The 19,938-nt window shown below is 38.4% G+C and overlaps 1 protein-coding gene across 1 annotated transcript in view; it reads left to right on the top strand.

Annotated features, from left to right (window-relative positions):
- Positions 1-16,072, top strand: part of iqsec3b (IQ motif and Sec7 domain ArfGEF 3b) — a gene marked incomplete at both ends in the record, with an annotated part of 28,211 nt that extends 12,139 nt beyond the window's left edge. The window contains 13 exons of the mRNA XM_081372072.1: positions 2,749-2,866; positions 3,099-3,407; positions 3,819-4,486; positions 6,827-6,988; positions 7,702-7,824; positions 8,022-8,188; positions 9,064-9,203; positions 11,710-11,835; positions 11,919-12,018; positions 12,422-12,580; positions 13,289-13,378; positions 13,468-13,508; positions 15,659-16,072. Of these exons, the coding sequence (XP_081228198.1) occupies positions 2,749-2,866; positions 3,099-3,407; positions 3,819-4,486; positions 6,827-6,988; positions 7,702-7,824; positions 8,022-8,188; positions 9,064-9,203; positions 11,710-11,835; positions 11,919-12,018; positions 12,422-12,580; positions 13,289-13,378; positions 13,468-13,508; positions 15,659-16,072 (2,617 nt within the window). The remainder of the gene's footprint in view (positions 1-2,748; positions 2,867-3,098; positions 3,408-3,818; positions 4,487-6,826; positions 6,989-7,701; positions 7,825-8,021; positions 8,189-9,063; positions 9,204-11,709; positions 11,836-11,918; positions 12,019-12,421; positions 12,581-13,288; positions 13,379-13,467; positions 13,509-15,658) is intronic.
- Between the last annotated feature and the right edge of the window lie 3,866 nt (positions 16,073-19,938).

Genomic DNA, 19,938 nt, shown 5'->3' with positions numbered 1-19,938 from the left:
ATATTTTTTACTTTTTAAAAAAAACATACATTTGACAGTATTTTACAGTACAATACACACACACACACTGTATATATAATGTCATGTTAAACCATTTACAATTTTTCACAGCACTCTAAGAAAGAAAAGTCATAAAAACATGCCAAATGTGCCAGTGTTAATATGAAGCAATTTTTCGTATTGTTTTTTCTGTTTTACCAGTATTTTGAATTACATACTGTAGGCCTGTTCCATTGTTTTGTGTTTCAGGGTTGAAACTTTTATCAAAGGACATTATTCCGTTTTTCTCTCAGTGTGTGTGTATATAATAAGGTATCATAGCCTATAGTTAAAGGGTTACTTCAGGATTTAGCATTAAGCTTTGTATTAGTAGAAAACCTGTAATATTTTCGAATTACCATGCTTTCCCCCCTCATATCCCCCTGAGAGGAGAGATTTATGTATTTTTTGTCTGGAAAAAATCCTCAGATGATCCGCATGTTTTCAGCCCGCCCATAGGAGGTGGGATCTCACTCACAGAATGTACACAGTATTAGCCGTCTTTCTTTGGAAGCTAAGCTAGCATGCTCTTGTTCTGTGGAGAAAGCTGAATAATAGGAGAAAGCTGAGTAAGTAGGGGTTACCATCTTTTTCCCGGACTTGTCCGGCGGGCGAGACTGTTAAAAATGTCCGGGATTCGGCTTTTGCGTTCTGTGGTCGCCATTCATTGTTTAACTTACATGCACACCTCTCGTTTCAATCTAACTGAATTAATTCCGATCGTTGAATCTGACTGTAGTGTTTACATGAACGCTAAACAAGTGATCGGTTGATGTGCGTTTTAACATTGCTAAGAAAATTCCCGCTCCTCCGTGAGAGATGCGAGACCCGGCGCGTCTCAGTAATGACGCCACCGGCCTCGCGCCGTTCTCCCGCGGCCGTCAGCCTCGTCCTGCTCGCCACAGTAAACATGATGAATGGCGACTGTAGAACGCAAAAGCAGAGAATCCCGGACATTTTGGGTCTCTAAATCCCTGGCAAACTCATCACTTACTTAGGCTAGCCTTGTTGTTTTCAACTGTGCTCTCTAACCGGTAGGCGTGGCCTACTAAGGCAGCGAAGCAAGTGCATTCTGGGAGTTGTTGTCTTTCATCCACATAAGCCAAAAATACATTTTCTGGCTTTTCTCAGTCTAGAAAGCTCCAAATTCAAAAATTTCTCCACATTTCTTCTACTTAAATGACCTTTTTTAAATACACATTCATCTTCCCAGAAGTGAAGTATCCCTTTAAGCATTGTTTTTACATTAGCCTTTTTACAAGAAATTACATGAATTACAGTGTTGAGGAAACATGCTTGGGTGTTCAAAACTTGTTGGCACTTTGCCACGTTTTTTTTAGCATGTTTCTATGTAGTTTTTGGGACGCGACTTGGCGATATCATTTTTGCCCGTAGCACAAATGGTCCAGGTTCAGTGGTAAACTAAATCTTTATGCTTAGAGTTAGAAGTTTGTTTAAATCACTAACCCTAAGCCTGAGCAAGCACCAGTAATGAAGTTTGCAGATTGATGAACCGGAGAGAGCAGATCTTTATTTTTCCCCAAATGATTACTAAAGAGAGAATGGGAAAAAAAGGGAAAACATAAGCATGCATTAGCTTCTCACCTCTTATTTGCAGGAATCGACAGCCTGGGTTTCTGCTTGATGTTGAAACTTGTAGTCATGCTCAATCTGTTTTTTAAACAGCTTGAAAGAGAAAGCATATTTATTTGAGTCATATCACAGGAAATGACATCAAACTCACTTCGAGTTTGATCACTTCGCAACGTTCTCTCACATAAGGAGTGATATCACATTTCAGATTGGGTCCTCAGATCAATCGTGTAGAAACTTAATGATCTGTACCGACCATGTGGATTGGTGTCTGTTCTCACTCTCGTTTAAGGTTCTGCTGCATTTGTTCTCGTTCCTCAGAGGCAAACAGCACTCGGTGCATGAAAGATGGAAACCCTGCTCTCTGCCCCTCGTGTATGAGTGCTTACAGAGCTTAAGTGGCCTTTACTCCAGGGTAGCAGCTAATGTGCTGACAGTGAATGCGGTCTAGTGTGCTTGTGTGTGTGTTGTAAACCCGTGTCTACACTGAGAGAGAGAACCCAGAGAAAATGGAAATGGGGTTGAGCTGTGTTGTTAAGCAGAAGAAACATACTTTGTGACATCTCTCATGATTTAAACATCCGCTTTCCACTCAGAGATGATTTTCATGAGCTCAACATGAGAGGAAAATGGCTTTGTCATGTATGGGCTTACGTAAGATAGAGAGAGTGCTGTTAACCTTTGAGATTGGGTTTGATTCAGTCTTTGGTTTTGGGGATTTATATGAAACCTATGCATTGTTAAATTTTTGTTTTGTTGCAGAAGCAGTGTTTTATACACTTTGTGATATAATGTTTTAAATATACAATTTAAATCAAATAAAATGTATTCACTGAATAGTTTAAAACACAAAACTGAATTTTATTTTATTGCAATTCAAATTTTGCTATTGTGTTCAATGTACAGTTTCTGATAATTAAAAGATGATCTAAAACCTTCACTTGATTACCTCATTTCCCACGAAGACTGCGTTGAATTTGAAACCCGTGAAACCCTGCATGTAGTAATTAAGCAGAGTTAATTAGTCCTGAATGCGCACTGGGTTCTGATCAGTCTAGATTAAAAGACAGCAAATCTGGGTCAGCCACTTCTCACTTGTGTCATTCGAATCCTCAGCTCGATTCCTGCTGCAGGAGAGGAACAGAAAGATGAGAAAAAACACGGTCAGCCTGACGTGCAGCCCTGCTCACATCCTCCAGAATATGAGCTCTCTCCTGATCTCAAACAAAAACAGGTAAGCCCCAACGGACAGGCATCTGTGCATGTGAAACTGACTGTCTGTCTATCTATCTGTCTGTCTGTCTATATCTATCTATCTATCTATCTATCTATCTATCTATCTATCTATCTATCTATCTATCTATCTATCTATCTATCTATCTATCTATCTATCTATCTATCGGTCTGTCTATCTATATATCTGTTTATCCATCTATCTATCTATCTATCTATCTGTCTGTCCGTAGATAGAGGAACTGGAGCAAAAGTACGGTGGTCCTTTGATTTCCCGGCGTGCGGCCTGTAAGATTCAGATGGCGTTTCGCCAGTACCAGCTCAGCAAGAACTTCCAGAAGATCCGTAACTCAGTTCTGGAGAGTGGGATCCCGCGGCGTATGTCAGTGCGCAGGGTCCGGGTGCAGAGGGAAAGTTTCTCTGCTGAACGGGCGCTGATGGAAGGATGTTCACTCATGGGCATCCCGCTCACACACTCCACGTCACTGCCGGTGGCCACAACAACCACACTCACACACCTGGAGGACACTTTCACCGAACAGGTACAGTTACACTATTAACACACATGATGATACAGCATGAATTCTGTGCAATCAGTTCAGCCTATTTACTGTAGTTACTATTCTGTTCTATTCATACTATTTTATTGTTTGATTCTATTGCATTTGTTCTTTGTCCTCTGTCCTTTGTTTTGTTGTATTCCGTTCTATTGTATTCCGTTCCATTCTATTCTATTGTATTTCGTTGTCTTCAATTCAAATGTTTTTCTATTCTGTTGTATTAGGTTCTATTATTTTCAGTTCTACTTCATTAAATTCAAATGTTGTATTCTGTTCTATTTTATTCAAATTTCTATTCCATTCCATTCCATTCTATACTATTCCATTCCATTCCATTCCATTCCATTCCATTCCATTCTATTCTATTCTATTCTATTCCATTCTCCCTGGCAGGTTCAGACATTAGCACGGTCTATTGACGAGGCTTTGAGCGGCTGGAGTTCTATTCGAGACGGGGAAGGAGAGAAGTCCTCTGCGGCCCCTCCCTCTGGATCCCATCCCGAGGGGCTCCTGATGGACCCCAATACCCTACAGGAGGCCCCACCGGGCAGCTGTGGGGAGAACCTACCACGCAGCGCCAGTAAACTCATGATGGCTTTCAGGGATGTGACTGTTCAAATTGATAATCACAACTTTCGCCTCTCCTCCTCCTCCATGCTGGAGTCAGTTTCCCTTGGTAACGGCATATCCAAGGAGACCGGCTCTGAAGCCCAAACGGGGGGAAAGATCGCAGGCCAGTCAACATCGTCAGCCACGGAGATGCCTGAGTTTCCACCTCCGCCACCCAGCGAGGAAGAGAAAGAGAACCAACAGCCAACCGGATCGGATGCAGCACCGACAGCAGGGGCGGGCCTGGAGAGGAAACAGACCAATCAGATTGCACCCGAGACGGCGGAAAACAGCTCAGAGCCCGTCAGTAGCAGCAGCACCTCGACATCAGCGTGCGAGACGATGATTCTGTCTCTGCCCCGCCCACACTGCCAGGACACACCCTGCGGAACGCTGTCGACGGATATCGCACGCAAACGCCTTTACCGTATTGGACTCAACCTCTTCAATGTGTGAGTACAAAGGTTAAAGATAAATCTTTCCATTTAAAGTGGCTTTTTTTAGTGTGTGTTACTGGTTTCACAGTTTGTAAGGCTCAGATGTCCCCACAAAGACAGTAAAACCTACAAAAATTCAACGTTATTTTAGTAATTTATTTAAATTCATATAACTATAGCTAGAAAAGCTAATTTTTTTCATTGTAAATTTTCAATTTTGGCTTTTCAAAGTCTTATTTGAAAGTTCTGAAGAAAAAAAAACAGTGTAAAGGTTTATAAGCCTTGCGAACAAACAAACATTTGATAGATTTGTTCCAAATACTAATCCAAAATATGAGCAACAGTCATAGTGATGTGCCCTTTAGCCAGACGGTAAGACCCACTAAATCTAATATAAAAACAATAGAATTTATTGGCGGGTACATTTGCTGTAAATAAAAATATGATTTCACAAAAGAGCTTTTGTTTGCCGGGTTAGTTTGCCCATGACTAAAGAGTTGAGTGCATTTTCATTATGCCTGCTGATACACACTGACAAATACACACACACTTGCACATGTATACATACACACATACTCAAGAAGACTATATTACACTCCCTCAGGGGTGATTGTGAAGCTCTTTCTCTGCTCCATTTTGTGTGTGTAGCTCTTTCAGACAAACACACACACACATACAGAGAGCGAGAGAGAGAGAATAAAGCCAATCCTCAGAGGATTCAGAGTGCATCAGCACTCAATTGAAATCTCTGATCAGATTCACTTTGACATGCTTGACGTGAGTAGTGCCACGGTTGCCACGGTAACCAGGTGATCTACACTCACGGCTTTACTCAGGCTGTGTGACCAAGGGACAATGTTGTTTTTACAAGGTTTCTGTCAAGATGTATGCAGGTATTGTATTTTTTTCCAGCTATTCACTCACAATGAGTAAGGGCAACGTAGCACGTTTGGGGTGAAGCACGTGTGTGTGTGTGTGTTTGCATGTGCGTTTGCCAGTATAAGGTCAGATGTGACCTGAGAAGATGTTCGGAGTGGTGGAAATAATGCACGTTACAGTGATGTCATCTCGGAGTCTGATGCTAAAGAAAGCAAGAAACAGACAAATACAAAGAGAGACTGAGAAGGAAATATCAGTATTATTATAAATGAACATCTCAATGCAATAGCGCAAATAAAACAGAAGCTTTCACCGGTGTCCATTCAAAAAGGCTTTATGGCTTGTTTTTTCCCCTTAAATCAACTTATAATGAAGCAATGTGCTGCTCCACTTCAAGTTTTTCATTTCACACTCCTTGCCTTCACTACTCGCTTTACTTGAAATGTCTTTATAAAGGTCTTTACTGTCACTTTTGATCAATTTAATGCATCCTTGCTGAATGAAAGCAATTTCTTATTGACCCAAACTTTTGATTAGTAGTGTACATACATAAATATAAGATACTCAGTCCAGCTGTTATTGGCTGAGGGCTGCTAATACAGACGTTGTGGTGCACATATGGGCATGTGCGTCTCTGAAACAGAATGATGTGATTGGATGTGGAAAGAGTAATCTGAAATATGCTGTATGTTTTTAGCTATGAATATCTCTCCTATCACATTTATATATGTGAACCTGCGCACAAGCACAGAAACCTCTTCAGGGTTTTTCCCCCCTGGAAACATAATAACTTTCACAGACACAGACTAAATGCAGATTGTTTGTGTATCTTCTGTTAAAAGGGCAGAAATCTGCAGAATTTTGTTGAATGTTTTTTAACATGGTAAAATATGTCTGCAAAAAATCATTCAATCATGCTTAAGAAATTATGTACACTATTGATCAAAATTTTGGAATTAATAAGATTGTTTATATGTTTTTGAAAGAAGTCTCTTATGCGCACCATTTATTGGCTCAAAAATATAGTAAAAACAGTATTATGAAATATTATTACAATTTAAAATAACTATGAATAATATTTTCCATACAGTATATTTTAAAATGTAATTTATTACTGTGACGCAATTTTCAGCATCATTACTCCAGTCTTCATTGTCACATGATCCTTCAGAAATCATTCTAATATGATGATTTGAGGATCAAGAAACATTTCTTATTATCATCAATGTTGAAGACAATTTTTGTTTGTAAAATTTTTTTGTGGAAACTTGGGTAAACAGGTAGTGTACATTTAAGTATAAATAAATATAAAAAAATTATATTAAATGTACATGAAGGTATATTATATCATAGCATTATATAATATAATGTTAGCTAATTGTCTAAATGATAGTTACTATAAAGTGTTAGCTCTAGCTTCTTTAGAAAAAGAAAAATCATTTGTTAGTACTCATCTACATCTTGATCTTCCTGCAGAAATCCAGACAAAGGCATCCAGTTCTTGATATCCAGGGGCTTTATTCCGGATACCGCCATTGGCGTTGCTCACTTCCTGTTGCAGAGGAAGGGTCTGAGCCGACAGATGATTGGAGAGTTCCTGGGTAACAGCAAAAGGCAGTTCAACAGAGATGTGTTAGAGTGAGTCATGTCTTCATAAACCTTTATGCACTATAGTTTTCTATGTATCATAGTAATTTTGCAGACGATCTGTCTGATGAGGCAAATATTTAGTCCAAAATCCTGTAAAACATCTATATAAGCCCTATTTCTATCTATATTCCCCCATCTATATAAATTATTAAAGAGAATCAGAATCAGAATGAGATTTATAGCCAAGTACAGTATGTTTACAGTATGTTTGTCATGGTGATAAAAAGCTTCCAGTGCACTGGAACAGCAGCAAGATAGTAATAAATAAATACATATTAACAATATAAACATAATAGATGTATAACATATGTACAAATATACTATATAGAAATACAATTATGCAAGGGATTGACAAGATTATCCAAAAAATGTCAGAATTGTCAATGGCAATAAATAGAAAATCTAAATAAAAAATATTGTGTCAAAAAATAATATTAAACTATAATATTAATTAACGAACTATGAAATGATATTCTTGTTTTGAAAGGGAAACATTACGATTAGAGTAAATAAGACGGCATTAACCAGCGCATACATATTACTGCATATTCAGGATTGGGGCTTATAATTTAAGAACCAACCACTGAAGGTAATAATGGCACATTTTCATTTCTTACAGTGCTGGAGCTTCATAAATTGGGCTCTTAATTCAAACAGAGCACATTTATGAGGTTTATGTGGCCTCTCTCTCTCTTTCTCAGCTGTGTGGTGGATGAAATGGATTTTTCAATGCTGGAGCTGGATGAAGCTCTGAGGAAGTTTCAGGCTCACGTGCGAGTGCAAGGAGAAGCTCAAAAAGTCGAGAGACTCATTGAAGCATTCAGGTGAGAATCACACACACACACACACACACACACACACACACACACACACACACACACACACACCAGTAAAGAGTCATTTCCTAAACACACATGCAATTTTTCAGATTAACTATGGCAGTTTTATCCACAGCAATTACTGGGTGCAGTACATTTATTATAATGCGCATTCCTATGTAATCTGTTGTTCCTTCTTTCAGTCAGAGGTATTGTATGTGTAACCCTGACGTGGTGCAACAGTTTCATAACCCCGACACCATCTTCATCCTGGCCTTTGCCATCGTGCTGCTGAACACAGACATGTACAGTCCCAACATAAAACCAGAGCGCAAGATGCTGCTGGAAGACTTCATACGCAACCTACGAGGTGTGTTTATGTGTGCTGTGCTAATTAAAACCAGAGCGTGTTGGTGTTTTGAGGTCAGAGATTAAATATTTGATTTTGAATCTTGATGATTTTAATCAGCTTTCCATCTCCATGTTTAAATTAGCATTTTTTTCATATCAAAAGAGTCACTTTGATTATCTCCTAGGAGTGTAGGCAGTGTGTATGTGTGTGTGTGTGTGTCTTGGACAGATTCCTGGTCTCTGATCAAATCATTTTTGATCTGTTGCCTACTTCCTGCAAACACATACAGTATAAAAGAGCTCTTCTTTAAAGTGAATGTAAAGACATGGGGACTGGAACGAAATCAGATTGTTATTAGTCAAGCTCTAGTTTATAATAGGACTTTTCCATAGAGCCAAATAAATCCTCAATTTAAACAGCAATAAGTCACTTAAAAGTACACAGTGGCACCTCTGCTTTTCTATATGCCGTTTTCCTTGTTAACAAAAGATTTATTTCTATTACACAGGCTATACAGTTTTTCCTGCCTTAAAAGGATAGTTCACCCAAAAATGAAAAGTCTGTCATCATTTACTCGTCCTCATGTTGTTCCAAACCTGTACGAGTTTCTTTCTTCTGTTGAACACAAAGGAAGATATTTTAAAGAATGTTTGTAACCAGACAGTTGACAGTAGCCATAGTATTTTTTTATCCATCAACTGTTTGGTTACCAACATTCTTCAAAATATCTTCTTTTGTGTTAGAAAAAAACCCATACAGGTTTGGAACGAGTAAATTATGACAAAATTGGCATTTTTGGGTGAACTAGGCCTATCCCTTTAAACTATATTTTTACTTTTGTATTATGATGTAAAAAAAAAAAAAAAAGAATAAATAAATAAATTCCCCTTCAGGAGTGGACGATGGGGCAGACATTCCGCGGGAGATGCTAGCCGGGATTTACGAGCGGATTCAGCAGAGGGAGCTGCGCTCCAATGAGGACCATGTGACCTACGTTACCAGGGTGGAGCAAAGCATTCTTGGAATGAAGACGGTGAGTCAGTTCTCTACCAATTAAACAAAAAGGTCATGTAAAAGTGAAAAGTGCATCACCTTTTGGTTCGGTTTGTACCAGTTACAGATTTGAAAAGGTGATTAGTGACAGTGAGAGAGCTGACCAAACTGTCTTCTTAACTTTACAGTGGGTCTTGCTGAGCCAAACATTGCCTTTACTATCACTCATACTAGCGCAGCGGAGGGCCGACGTCCTGCAGAGATTTATCTCCAGCTTGCCCCAAAACACCTGCCTGGAAGTTTCTAGAATGCCTGAAGACCTTGATTAGTTGGATCAGGTGTGTTTAATAGGGGTTGGAGCTGAACTCTGCAGGACAGTGGCCCTCCAGGAGCAGGATTGGACACCCCTGTAGTAGTGTAAGTGATCTGAACAAACCCTAACACACTAGGTATTGAACTTGTCCAGCACCGTTTATGTCCAGGGATCCTTCTTAACCATTTTAAGGAACAAATATTTAGAAAAAACTATTATGAAATTGTTATTGCCAAATGATGATTGATATATATGAAGATTTGTTGATTAAGTTGAAGATTAAGTAAAGATCATGTTCCATGAAGATATTGTGTAAATTTCCTACCGTAAATATATTAAACATTTATTTTTGTGAGTGAATGCAGCACAATCGCGAACATAAATGGACAACTTTAAAGGCGATTTTCTCAATGTTTCGATTTTTTGCACCCTCAGATTCCAGATTTTCAAATAGTTGCATCTCGGCCAAATATCGTCCTATCCTAAAAAAAATGGAAAGCTTATTTATTCAGCTATCAGATTAAGTATAAATCTCAAGAAAATCCCCCCCCAAAAAAGACCCATGTGACTGGTTTTGTGGTCCAGGGTCACATATGCATTTGATTCACTAAAAAAAGCTCATAAGAGTCATTTGTTCAGGATTCAGACTATACTGGTTGTACTATACTGTATGTTTTTTAATTCACTGAAAAGAAACGGCTCATAAAAAAACATTTGTTTGTGAAGCGGAATACACTGGTTGTGCTGCATGTTTTTTATTCACTAAAAAGAACCAGCTCAGTAAAGAGTGATTTGTTCTGTAATCAAAGTTTTGCGCTATTAACGGACAAGGTTCATCATTTTTTTCTTATGTACATGAACCTGGTTCTGCATAAGAACTTGCTGAAAAATAAGGAAGCTAAACAACATGGGTTTCATATACAAGTCTGAAACATAAATTTGATCATATTTTTAACTTATATGACCCCAAAAACCTTTGCAAGTCTGAAGTTTGATTAACATGATGAAGTAAAAATAAACTTCAGCCAGTTAAATTCACATAACAGCTTCTGGTCATTATACAGGGTGGGCCATTTATATGGATACACCGTAATAACATGGGAATGGTTGGTGATATTAAAGTCCTGTTTGTGGCACATTAGTATATGTGAGGGGGAAAACTCCTCAAGATGGGTGGTGACCATGGTGGCCATTTAGAAGTCGGCCATCTTGGATACAACTTTTGTTTTTTCAATAGGAAGAGGGCCATGTGACACATCAAACTTATTGGTAATGTCACAAGAAAAACAATGGTGTGCTTGGTTTCAACGTAACTTTATTCGTTCATGAGTTATTTACAAGTTTCTGACCACTTATAAAATGTGTTCAATGTGCTGCCCATTGTGTTGGATTGTCAATGCAACCCTGTTCTCCCACTCTTCACACACTGAATGGCCCCCAAGGTCTCCCGATCTGACCCCCTTAGACTTTTATCTTTGGGGTCATCTGAAGGCAATTGTCTATGGTGTGAAGATACGAGATGTGCAGCACCTGAAACTACGGATACTGGATGCCTGTGCTGGCATTTCTCCTGCGGTGTTGCTATCAGTGTGTGAAGAGTGGGAGAACAGGGTTGCATTGACAATCCAACACAATGGGCAGCACATTGAACACATTTTATAAGTAGTCAGAAACTTGTAAATAACTCATTAACGAATAAAGTTACGTTGAAACCAAGCACACCATTGTTTTTCTTGTGACATTACCAAAAAGTTTGATGTGTCACATGGCCCTCTTCCTATTTAAAAAAACAAAAGTTGTATCCAAGATGGCCGACTTCTAAATGGCCACCATGGTCACCACCCATCTTGAGGAGTTTGCCCCCTCACATATACTAATGTGCCACAAACAGGACTTTAATATCACCAACCATTCCCATGTTATTACGGTGTATCCATATAAATGGACCACCCTGTATTTTCCCACCTCTGTATGCCAACAGCTGAGTGAATCAGTTTAGAAAAACAGGTATAAAAACAGGAAACTTGAGACTGAAACTGCTCATTAGTTTGGTGCTGTAATTTTAGATTCCACATGACAGCGCAGCAAAACACTGTACCTCCATATGAAATATTCATTTCTTTCATCAGCCCATGCTGCATCAGAAATCCCTCTTTTCATTTCCTGTGCTGACGGAAGCTGTACCTTCTGAATTGAATTCACCCGATATTTGATGTCTCTCTTTCTTCCTCAGATACTGTCGGTTCCTCACCGTAGGCTGGTGTGCTGCAGTCGACTCTATGAGGTCACCGATGTAAATAAACCGCAGAAACAGGCTTCGCATCAGAGAGAGGTGTTCCTCTTCAATGACCTGATAGTGGTAAGAGACACGCAGATGAAAGAATATTCACACACGTACAAACAAACAACTGAAAATAAACTAAATCTTTCTTATGATGTTAGATCCTAAAACTATGCCCTAAGAAGAAGAGTGCCGCAACATACACGTTCTGCAAGGCCATGGGTTTACTGGGAATGCAATTCCATCTGTTTGAGAATGAGTGTAAGAACACAAGCACACACAAAACAGTTAAATGTTATATATGTAAATATTTTACTGTATTTATAAATACAGTAAAAAGTATGTTACAGTTATAGTTGTCCATAAAAGTACTACGGGGGTAGTACTACCATGGATTTGTACGTAAAAAAAAAAAAAAGACAAAAAACAAAAACATTACAATAATTAAATAACCTTTTATATCACTTTTTATATAATTCAGTTGCTTCTGAAGAATGACCAAAATTTTACTCTAAAGTGTCATTTTGTTCATTTTTAACCTAATTCAGATGGATACATTTTTTAAATGATAAAAACAGGAAAATTCACAAATCCTCAAAGCTGGACCTTACTCAATACTTGGAGTATCAGATGTGTGATACACAGCGTGTTTTCTCCATCACAGATTACCCTCATGGAATCACGATATTGTCTCCGTTCTCGTCGGAGAAGAAGCAGGTGGTGAGTTTCTGTTCTCAGAGCTCAGAGGAGCTGCTCAAGTTTGTAGAGGACCTGAGAGAGAGCATCGCAGAGGTGGCAGAGATGGAACAAATTCGTATTGAGTGTGAGTGTATTTGCATGTTACTGCTCATTTTGCTCATTTTACTCATGTTCACATGCTTTAGCTTAGTGATAGTCACATTTGTTAAATTCTACATAAAAAAATATGTTTCTGGACGTCTATGTTTTGTCTAAAATACATCCCATAGATTTACATTGAAAAGCTAAAATCTGGGGAACAGTAAGAAACCACCTAGCAATCACATAGCAACATGTTTAACAATCTTAGTGGTGAGTTTTGCACAGGCAAACATCACTCACATTTGCTTCAGAAAAGTTTTGATCTATTCACTCTTAAAAATAAAGAGTTCAAAATAAGGTTTTGCAGCAATGCAAGCAAACCATTTTGGGTTCCCCAAAGAACCTTTCGGTAAAAAAATCATAATAGAACCATTTTTTAGTGCAAAGAATATTTATAATAAAGAACCTTTATTATTAAGTGCGTTTGTGCTTTTTCAGGTTAATACACTTTAAAATAGCATCATTATTTATAGTACATTATTGTGTATAGGCTGTATGTGTGGGCTATGCTGTATGTAATAGAACAGTGTTGTTTATTAGCACTATAAATAATTAAATAATTTGTAACATTTTAATTCATTATCATTTTCTAAAGGTTAGCTTGAATAAAAATGAATTCTCTACATTCCTCTGAGGTTTGAATGCTATGGTTGTGGCCAACATTAAAGTGAATTATGCATGTGGTTCTCAGGGGAACTAGAAAGACAACAGGTTGTGAGAAATCAAACTAACAAGAATGGCACACAACTAGACATCCACGCTGGACCTAGTTCTGCTTCAGGTACACACACTTACACACACACACACGCGCTCATACACAACAATAAATAAGACTGTTTTTCATGTCTTGTGTATTTGTATGGCTTGCAGGGGATGATTTTTATGAGAAAACAGGAAGCAACACAGTAGAGGTTTGTATCAGTATATTGTGGTGTGAGCGCAGTGCAAATTATGTTCCGATTCTGTGTGCATGTATTTATAGTGTCCTCAGAAATTTTGGACCCCTAGGCAAAGTGTGGTTTTGGATAATATCAGCATAAATCTGTATTATTTTTAGTGATGACTTTGCAATGATTAAGTTGCAAGACTATGGAAATATATAAATATATATATACATATATAACTATGCAAATGTATTTAAAAAAATCAGTGAATTCAGAGCATAGAAAAATACCATACAAGAGCAGTTTATAAAGCATCTTCAAACTGTGTTCTGATTGATCTGTTGCTCTGTCAATCAATCAGTGAAGCTAAAAAATGTGCAACCAAGAAGAAAAATATTGTCTTCAATGATAATTGCATAATACGCCAATGCATTTACACCAAAAATGTTGAGGATTTTTATGCTGATATTGTCCCATTTTTAAACCTAGGGTGTTTCCAAACTTTTTTGGGGACATTGTAGGTGGTGACAGCATGTATTGTAGTTAACATCACTATCTCCTTGCAGAATCAGAGATAACCTCCCCACTGGCCCCCCACTCCCTGTCCTTTGACCCCTGAGCTCACTCTGTCCCTGTCAGAATGGAGACGCCCGCCCTCGGTGTCTTCACTGCAATCACACACCACTCGTGCAGAGCAATAACAGCACTGCCGCCCCTCAGAAAACACCACCCCACTGCCCTCTAATCTCTAATCTATGGCTTCTCACTACAGCTGCTGTTGTTGTGGGGTGAAATTCTTTCAACTTAAAAATCTTTGTGGAAATTATGTCGATAGTGTATTCAAATAAGACACACTGATAAGCGCATTCACACATACAGGGCCCTATTTTAACGATCTAAGCTCATGGTCTAAAGCACATGGCGCAAGTGCACTTTTGCTAGTTTAACGCGCCCAGGCATGTTCTAAAAGGGTTGTCCCTATTCTCTTAATGAGTAATGGGTGTGTTTTGGGCGTAACATGCAAAAAACAATCAGAGTCTCATCTCCCATTCCCTTTAAAAGCCAGTTGCGCTCGTGCCATGGCGGATTCGCTATATACATGGCGGAATTTGCAAGCGGAAAAACTGAATGCTTCTCCAGAGAGGAAACGGATCAGCTTGTGTGCGAGGTTAAAGCTCGCAAGCAGATCATCTACGGGACAAGCCGGATTCCACCATACACATTATTAATCTTTTACATTGTAATCCTTTTATTTTTAATATTTGGCTAGTTTGTGTGCTGTTGCACGTCCCTGTGTGTGTGATAAGCAGAGTGTATGTGCGTTGTGCACCCGCCTTTAGGCTCATATTACTAATGTGCCCTTTAAATAACAAAAAAAAAATACGGCGCCATTGACTTTAGACCAGGTTTCAGTTGGTCAATGGCCAGGTGAATGAATAGACATTCAGTTGGTGAATGTCTATTTCAGTTTCCTCAAAATAGCAACGCGCCAACAATGCGATGTGATGGGCGCACAAATGGGCACATTTGCTATTTAAACAACGTGGCGCAGGGTGTGAAAATGATAACTGCGTCGGGCTGAAACTAGCAAAAAAAAAACACTTGTGTCAAGCCTGGCATTGTGCCGGGTGTATGATAGCGCCCACAGCCTAAATTGGAACTCTCGCACTGGAACTCATTAAAATTCAAATACTTCATTAAAAAAAGAGCCGAAACGAAAAGGAATGAGCAGTGGTTAGTGTGGACCGACAGGCTACATGAGTTTGCTTTCACGAGATGCCTCGCACATAACATAAACACACGCACACAAGGTCTGTCAAGACAAGGTGCAAATTATCCAGCATGCAATAAAGACCCTCGCTGCCAAGCGTCTAGGCCCTCCAGCGGCACTTTTAATGCTTCTTACAGACGGATAAAAATATAACAGTCTGATTAGCAGCGCGGTAATAAAAGGAAATGCATAAGATAGCAGTTAATTATCCAAATCCCGGCAGTTCAAGTAGGAAGTCGCCCTGCTTTCACCCACTTCGACTGCGCTGCATGTACGTAGTTGTGTCACGTTCTGCCGCCTGCATGCTCTGTGGCATGGCCTCGTCGTGTGATCCGCACCAGAGGGCCGTGAGAGTGCAGCAGGCCAGGCTGATAACGCTTCCTGCTTCTGGCTGTTTCTAAACTAGGTGTCAATTCACAACAGGCTCCAAACATACCAACTCAGCTCTCCTCTGGCCCCACCCAGCGCTCAGCAACACCTGGCCGTCCTGCCTAGCCCCGCCCCTGGCTCCACCCTCACCATCTCCCCAGACACCCTGATCCAGTGCCAGCAGATCGTCAAGGTGATCGTCATGGATGCCGCCGGGCGTGGCCACGTGGAGGCGTTCCTCAGCCACAACCCCGCCCACCGCCTCATCCAATCGGCTGTGTCCACGCCCACCAGGTCACGGGAGGGGGGCAAGCAGCAGCAGCAGCCGCCCCTCCCTCCCCCGCCGCCTCCTTATCATCACCCGCATCAGTTTTGCCCCCCGACCCCTCCACCACCACGCCACCTGCTGAGCCAACGCAGGTACTCCAGCGGGACACGCAGCCTAGTCTGAATAACCCACACTCAGAGATGAGTTTATACCTGTTAAAAGGACACATCCCCTAAATTGAACATTCTGTCTTTATTTAATCACCCACATGTCGTTCCAAACTCATGCTGCTAACACACACATATATATATATATATATATATATATATATATATAAAAGCACAATTAAAGTACTCTGTACAATTTGTGCACTATATTCCAAGTCTTCTGAAGCGATAAGTGAGCTTTGTGTGTCACTGAAAATCTCCACTGTAATTCTAAAATGACTTTCACTGGCACATTTAAATGAACTTTAGACATTTTAACTGAAAGAAATAAGACATATTTGGCAGTTTATGAAGTGTCAACTGTCAAGTATTATTTAATATTATTTACATACTATTCTAGTATTTATTAATATATTAAATTTGTTTTTATTTTTATATTTAAATTTTTCATTTTAATTTGAGTAATTATGTTATGTGCTCTTAATTTTTTTATTTCTATTTAGCTTTAATTTAGTTTTAGTCATTTTAGCACTTCAACAAAAATATTTGAAATTTATAATAAATACTTACAATAAAAATATTTTAGTTCAATTGGTTGGCAAGGCACCACTTCTAATGTTTGTTTAAACTTTTTAAGTTAAAGTTTTTCATCTAATATTTATATTTTATTTCAGCTCCATTTCAATTAACAAAGCACTGAGATTTTTTTATGAACTATCATTGAATGGAAACAAGCTATAAAAATTCTGCTCCTTGAAAAAAAAAACAGCATATGGATTTTAAAGCAACATGAGGGTGAATAAATATTGATGGAATGTTCATATTTATGTGAACTATTGCTCTGAAAACTAAACTATCATGTACACTCTTTTTCTGAAGACACAAAATAGCACAAGCAACCCAGTCTGAACTGTTAGGCTCTGATCGCTCGAAAGAAGCTATTCTTAGAATAGTTGGGTCCTCATGGCCTTAAAGTGTGCATTTAAAGTGAGTAGATGTATAGTATTTTTTTAAGATGGTTTTTTTCTCAGATCTTTTTTGTGTGTGTTCACCATGTCCCTGCATTCAAATTGAGTGTTTAGATTTTGATTTCTCCTTAAACACTCATGTCGTGTGACCTGAACTACAATAGATGGATGTAGTATAGAGAGAGTGCTTGTGAAGGTGAATTTGTTCAAAGACACTAGCATAAAATAATGTTTGCAATTATATTTATGTTCACATCATATTTTGTATGGAAATAGGAAATCACCACCCTCTTTCAAAGGTCTTACCTGTTAGTCTAAATTCCAAAGACGAAATCCAATTCCAGTATTTGGATATACATCATACCTCAACATTTCTGAAAAAGAAAAATGCAAAAGTAACTTGGTTAGATAAGAGAACACCCCTTGAGTTAGTTTAGATACAACAATAAACAATTTGTGCACACATCACTGCAGTAAGGCAAATCATGTGACCTCTTCTGCTTTCCCATTGGTGGTTGTCACATCATGTGAATCCACATTGGCATTCAAATGGCAGAAAATGAATGATTTTATTGCTGCAAATCACTGTCTTTTAGTGAATTATTCAAACAGTATTGTGAATGTCCTGAATCCAAAGATTTTGGATGATATGTAGGTCAGGACGTGGCCACTAAAAAATAACTAACTTCCAAGATAAAAGCTACAGATTATGTCTGTATACGGCATCATCTACTGTCGTTTTTTTCCCAATCCCCTGAGAAATTGAGGACGCTGCCAATGCATCCTGTGTGGAGGAAACGCTTGATCGTGAGAGCCGTGCTCCTCATTCCTAACAAGGGTGTTGACTGAGCTCTAGAAACCCTTTAAAACGTTTGGACACCCGGCTCTAGACTCGTGCCTTCCGACAAAAGTATTTTAATGTCCTTTAAAAAGCACATTTGAATTGCTAATCAGTGTTGAAACCAACTTCTATGCGATACCTGCTTAGCGCTGACTTATCCAAATCAGATATTTACATCATTGACAAGCAAAAAGTCAGAAATTACTTTTTATTTGATTGATTTATTTTATTATATATATTCACATTTGAATGTACATAAAGTATTAATCTGTTCGGCATTACTGATAGTACTGGTATAAACATTATATTCATTTTCTCTTTGCTAATGCATTTTTACAACATATTTTTAGAGCGACACAAAGCAAAAAATACAAAATTTGAACGAGGGTGGTGAGATGTTTTACCAATAGAGCCAGGGGCCGGTTTTAACCCAGCGAATCATCTCAAATCAACCTGTTTATTTTGTCCGGTCTCTCTGTAGCGTGTTACTGTGATCAAACCTGGTGCTCAGGTAGCTTCATGTGAAACCAGGTGCACATCAAACCTCTGAGAAAATATCAAATGTTGTATACTACAAGGCTATGACTGAGAAATTGTATATTTTTAAAAACGTATCACTTAAAATGTTTATTAAAATATTATGTTAAAACTTTTTTTGGGGGGGTGGGGGGTGGGGGGGGGTATTTGTGTTTTAAAGGGATCTGGTGGATTATGTTTGTGTTTGCCACTTTGAACTCACGTTTTCTGTATTGCATGTCATAAGAGATTCATTATGTTTATGTGCAGATATCTATAAAAAGATTTTATCGGGAGTATATCGACACTAATATTTATGTTTCTATTTTCTTTGCTTGGTTTTCGAATCGCAGAACTAGTTTTTAATAACAAATATATCCGTTTTTTTTTCCAAGGCATTACTGGAAATGATGTCATTCTGTGCTTAGACACAGAAATTACAGAAAAGCAGCAAAAAAAAACAAATATTTATAAATCTATTTATTCATACAAAGTAGGAGAATGAAAAGCTTTATTGTATAATTTGCACAGCTGTTTATTCATTAAGATGCGCTGATCAAATTCAGTCTTTTCTTGGTGTACACCTGCTCTGACATGTTTCTGGGACCATTCAAATCATGTACGCTCCTCTACCACACACCACGACGAGTCAGAAGCTATTCATTTTCTAGGTTAAATTAGTACGTAGCAATATATTTGTTTCCAAGAACATCCCTGACACATTTAAACCCAGCGAGGGGCCGAATTCTGACTGTGAAGTTGTGAACATGCACTGCATTTTTGTGAAAATGCACCATAAACTGCATCCTAGAGTCCATATAGTTTCAGTCTAATGTGAACTTCTTGACTCAAATTCTGTCCCGGAAGTTCATTATAAAAAAGAGAGGCTAAAAAAAGAAGTCAATGCTGAAATTCATGTATAACTTGACAAAATATGGCCTTGTGATGGTCATTGCAATGGTCCCGGTTTTTACGATTTATATTTATATTGAACACTATTATGAAGTTTTATATAGTGTGGAGACACTTGATACGCTCACATTCATATCCTGTATATGCAATGTCACTCAATCATATCTCAAAAATCATTAAACGTGCAGAAAATAGAAAAACTTGTGTGTTTCTTTGTTTGTGTTTCAGTCCTATTGTACTTTCAAATCATGATGGTATTTATGACCCGCAATCAGCAGCCTGTAAAATAATATTGGAAATCTATTGTTCGGCTAGACCTTCTCAAATACTATTGACTGGATACATTAAATGCAGCTGGCATATTGATTCAACTTGACATTCAAGAGTTTGCTCAATAATTAGTAGGGGTGTAACCCCGCGGGCCAAAACTGGCCCGCCGGATTATTTTGGAAGTCCGTTTTTTTTTTTTTTTTTTATCAGCCTATTTTTATTTTACAATAACGGTTTACAAATAGGCCCCGCATATCATTCGTTCAATCGTTGTTTTTTTTTTAAATTAAAACCAAAAATTAAAAAATTAAAAACAATTTGTTTTTCCATTATTTATTTCCTGAACTAAAATGAAAAAAACGAATAACGACTCGT

This window comes from Scardinius erythrophthalmus (assembly GCF_964197995.2).
Source record: "Scardinius erythrophthalmus genome assembly, chromosome: 8".
NCBI classification, from domain to species: domain Eukaryota; kingdom Metazoa; phylum Chordata; class Actinopteri; order Cypriniformes; family Leuciscidae; genus Scardinius; species Scardinius erythrophthalmus.
Note: the sequence above shows the minus strand (reverse complement) of the source record. Positions and strands in the feature narration are given on the sequence as shown.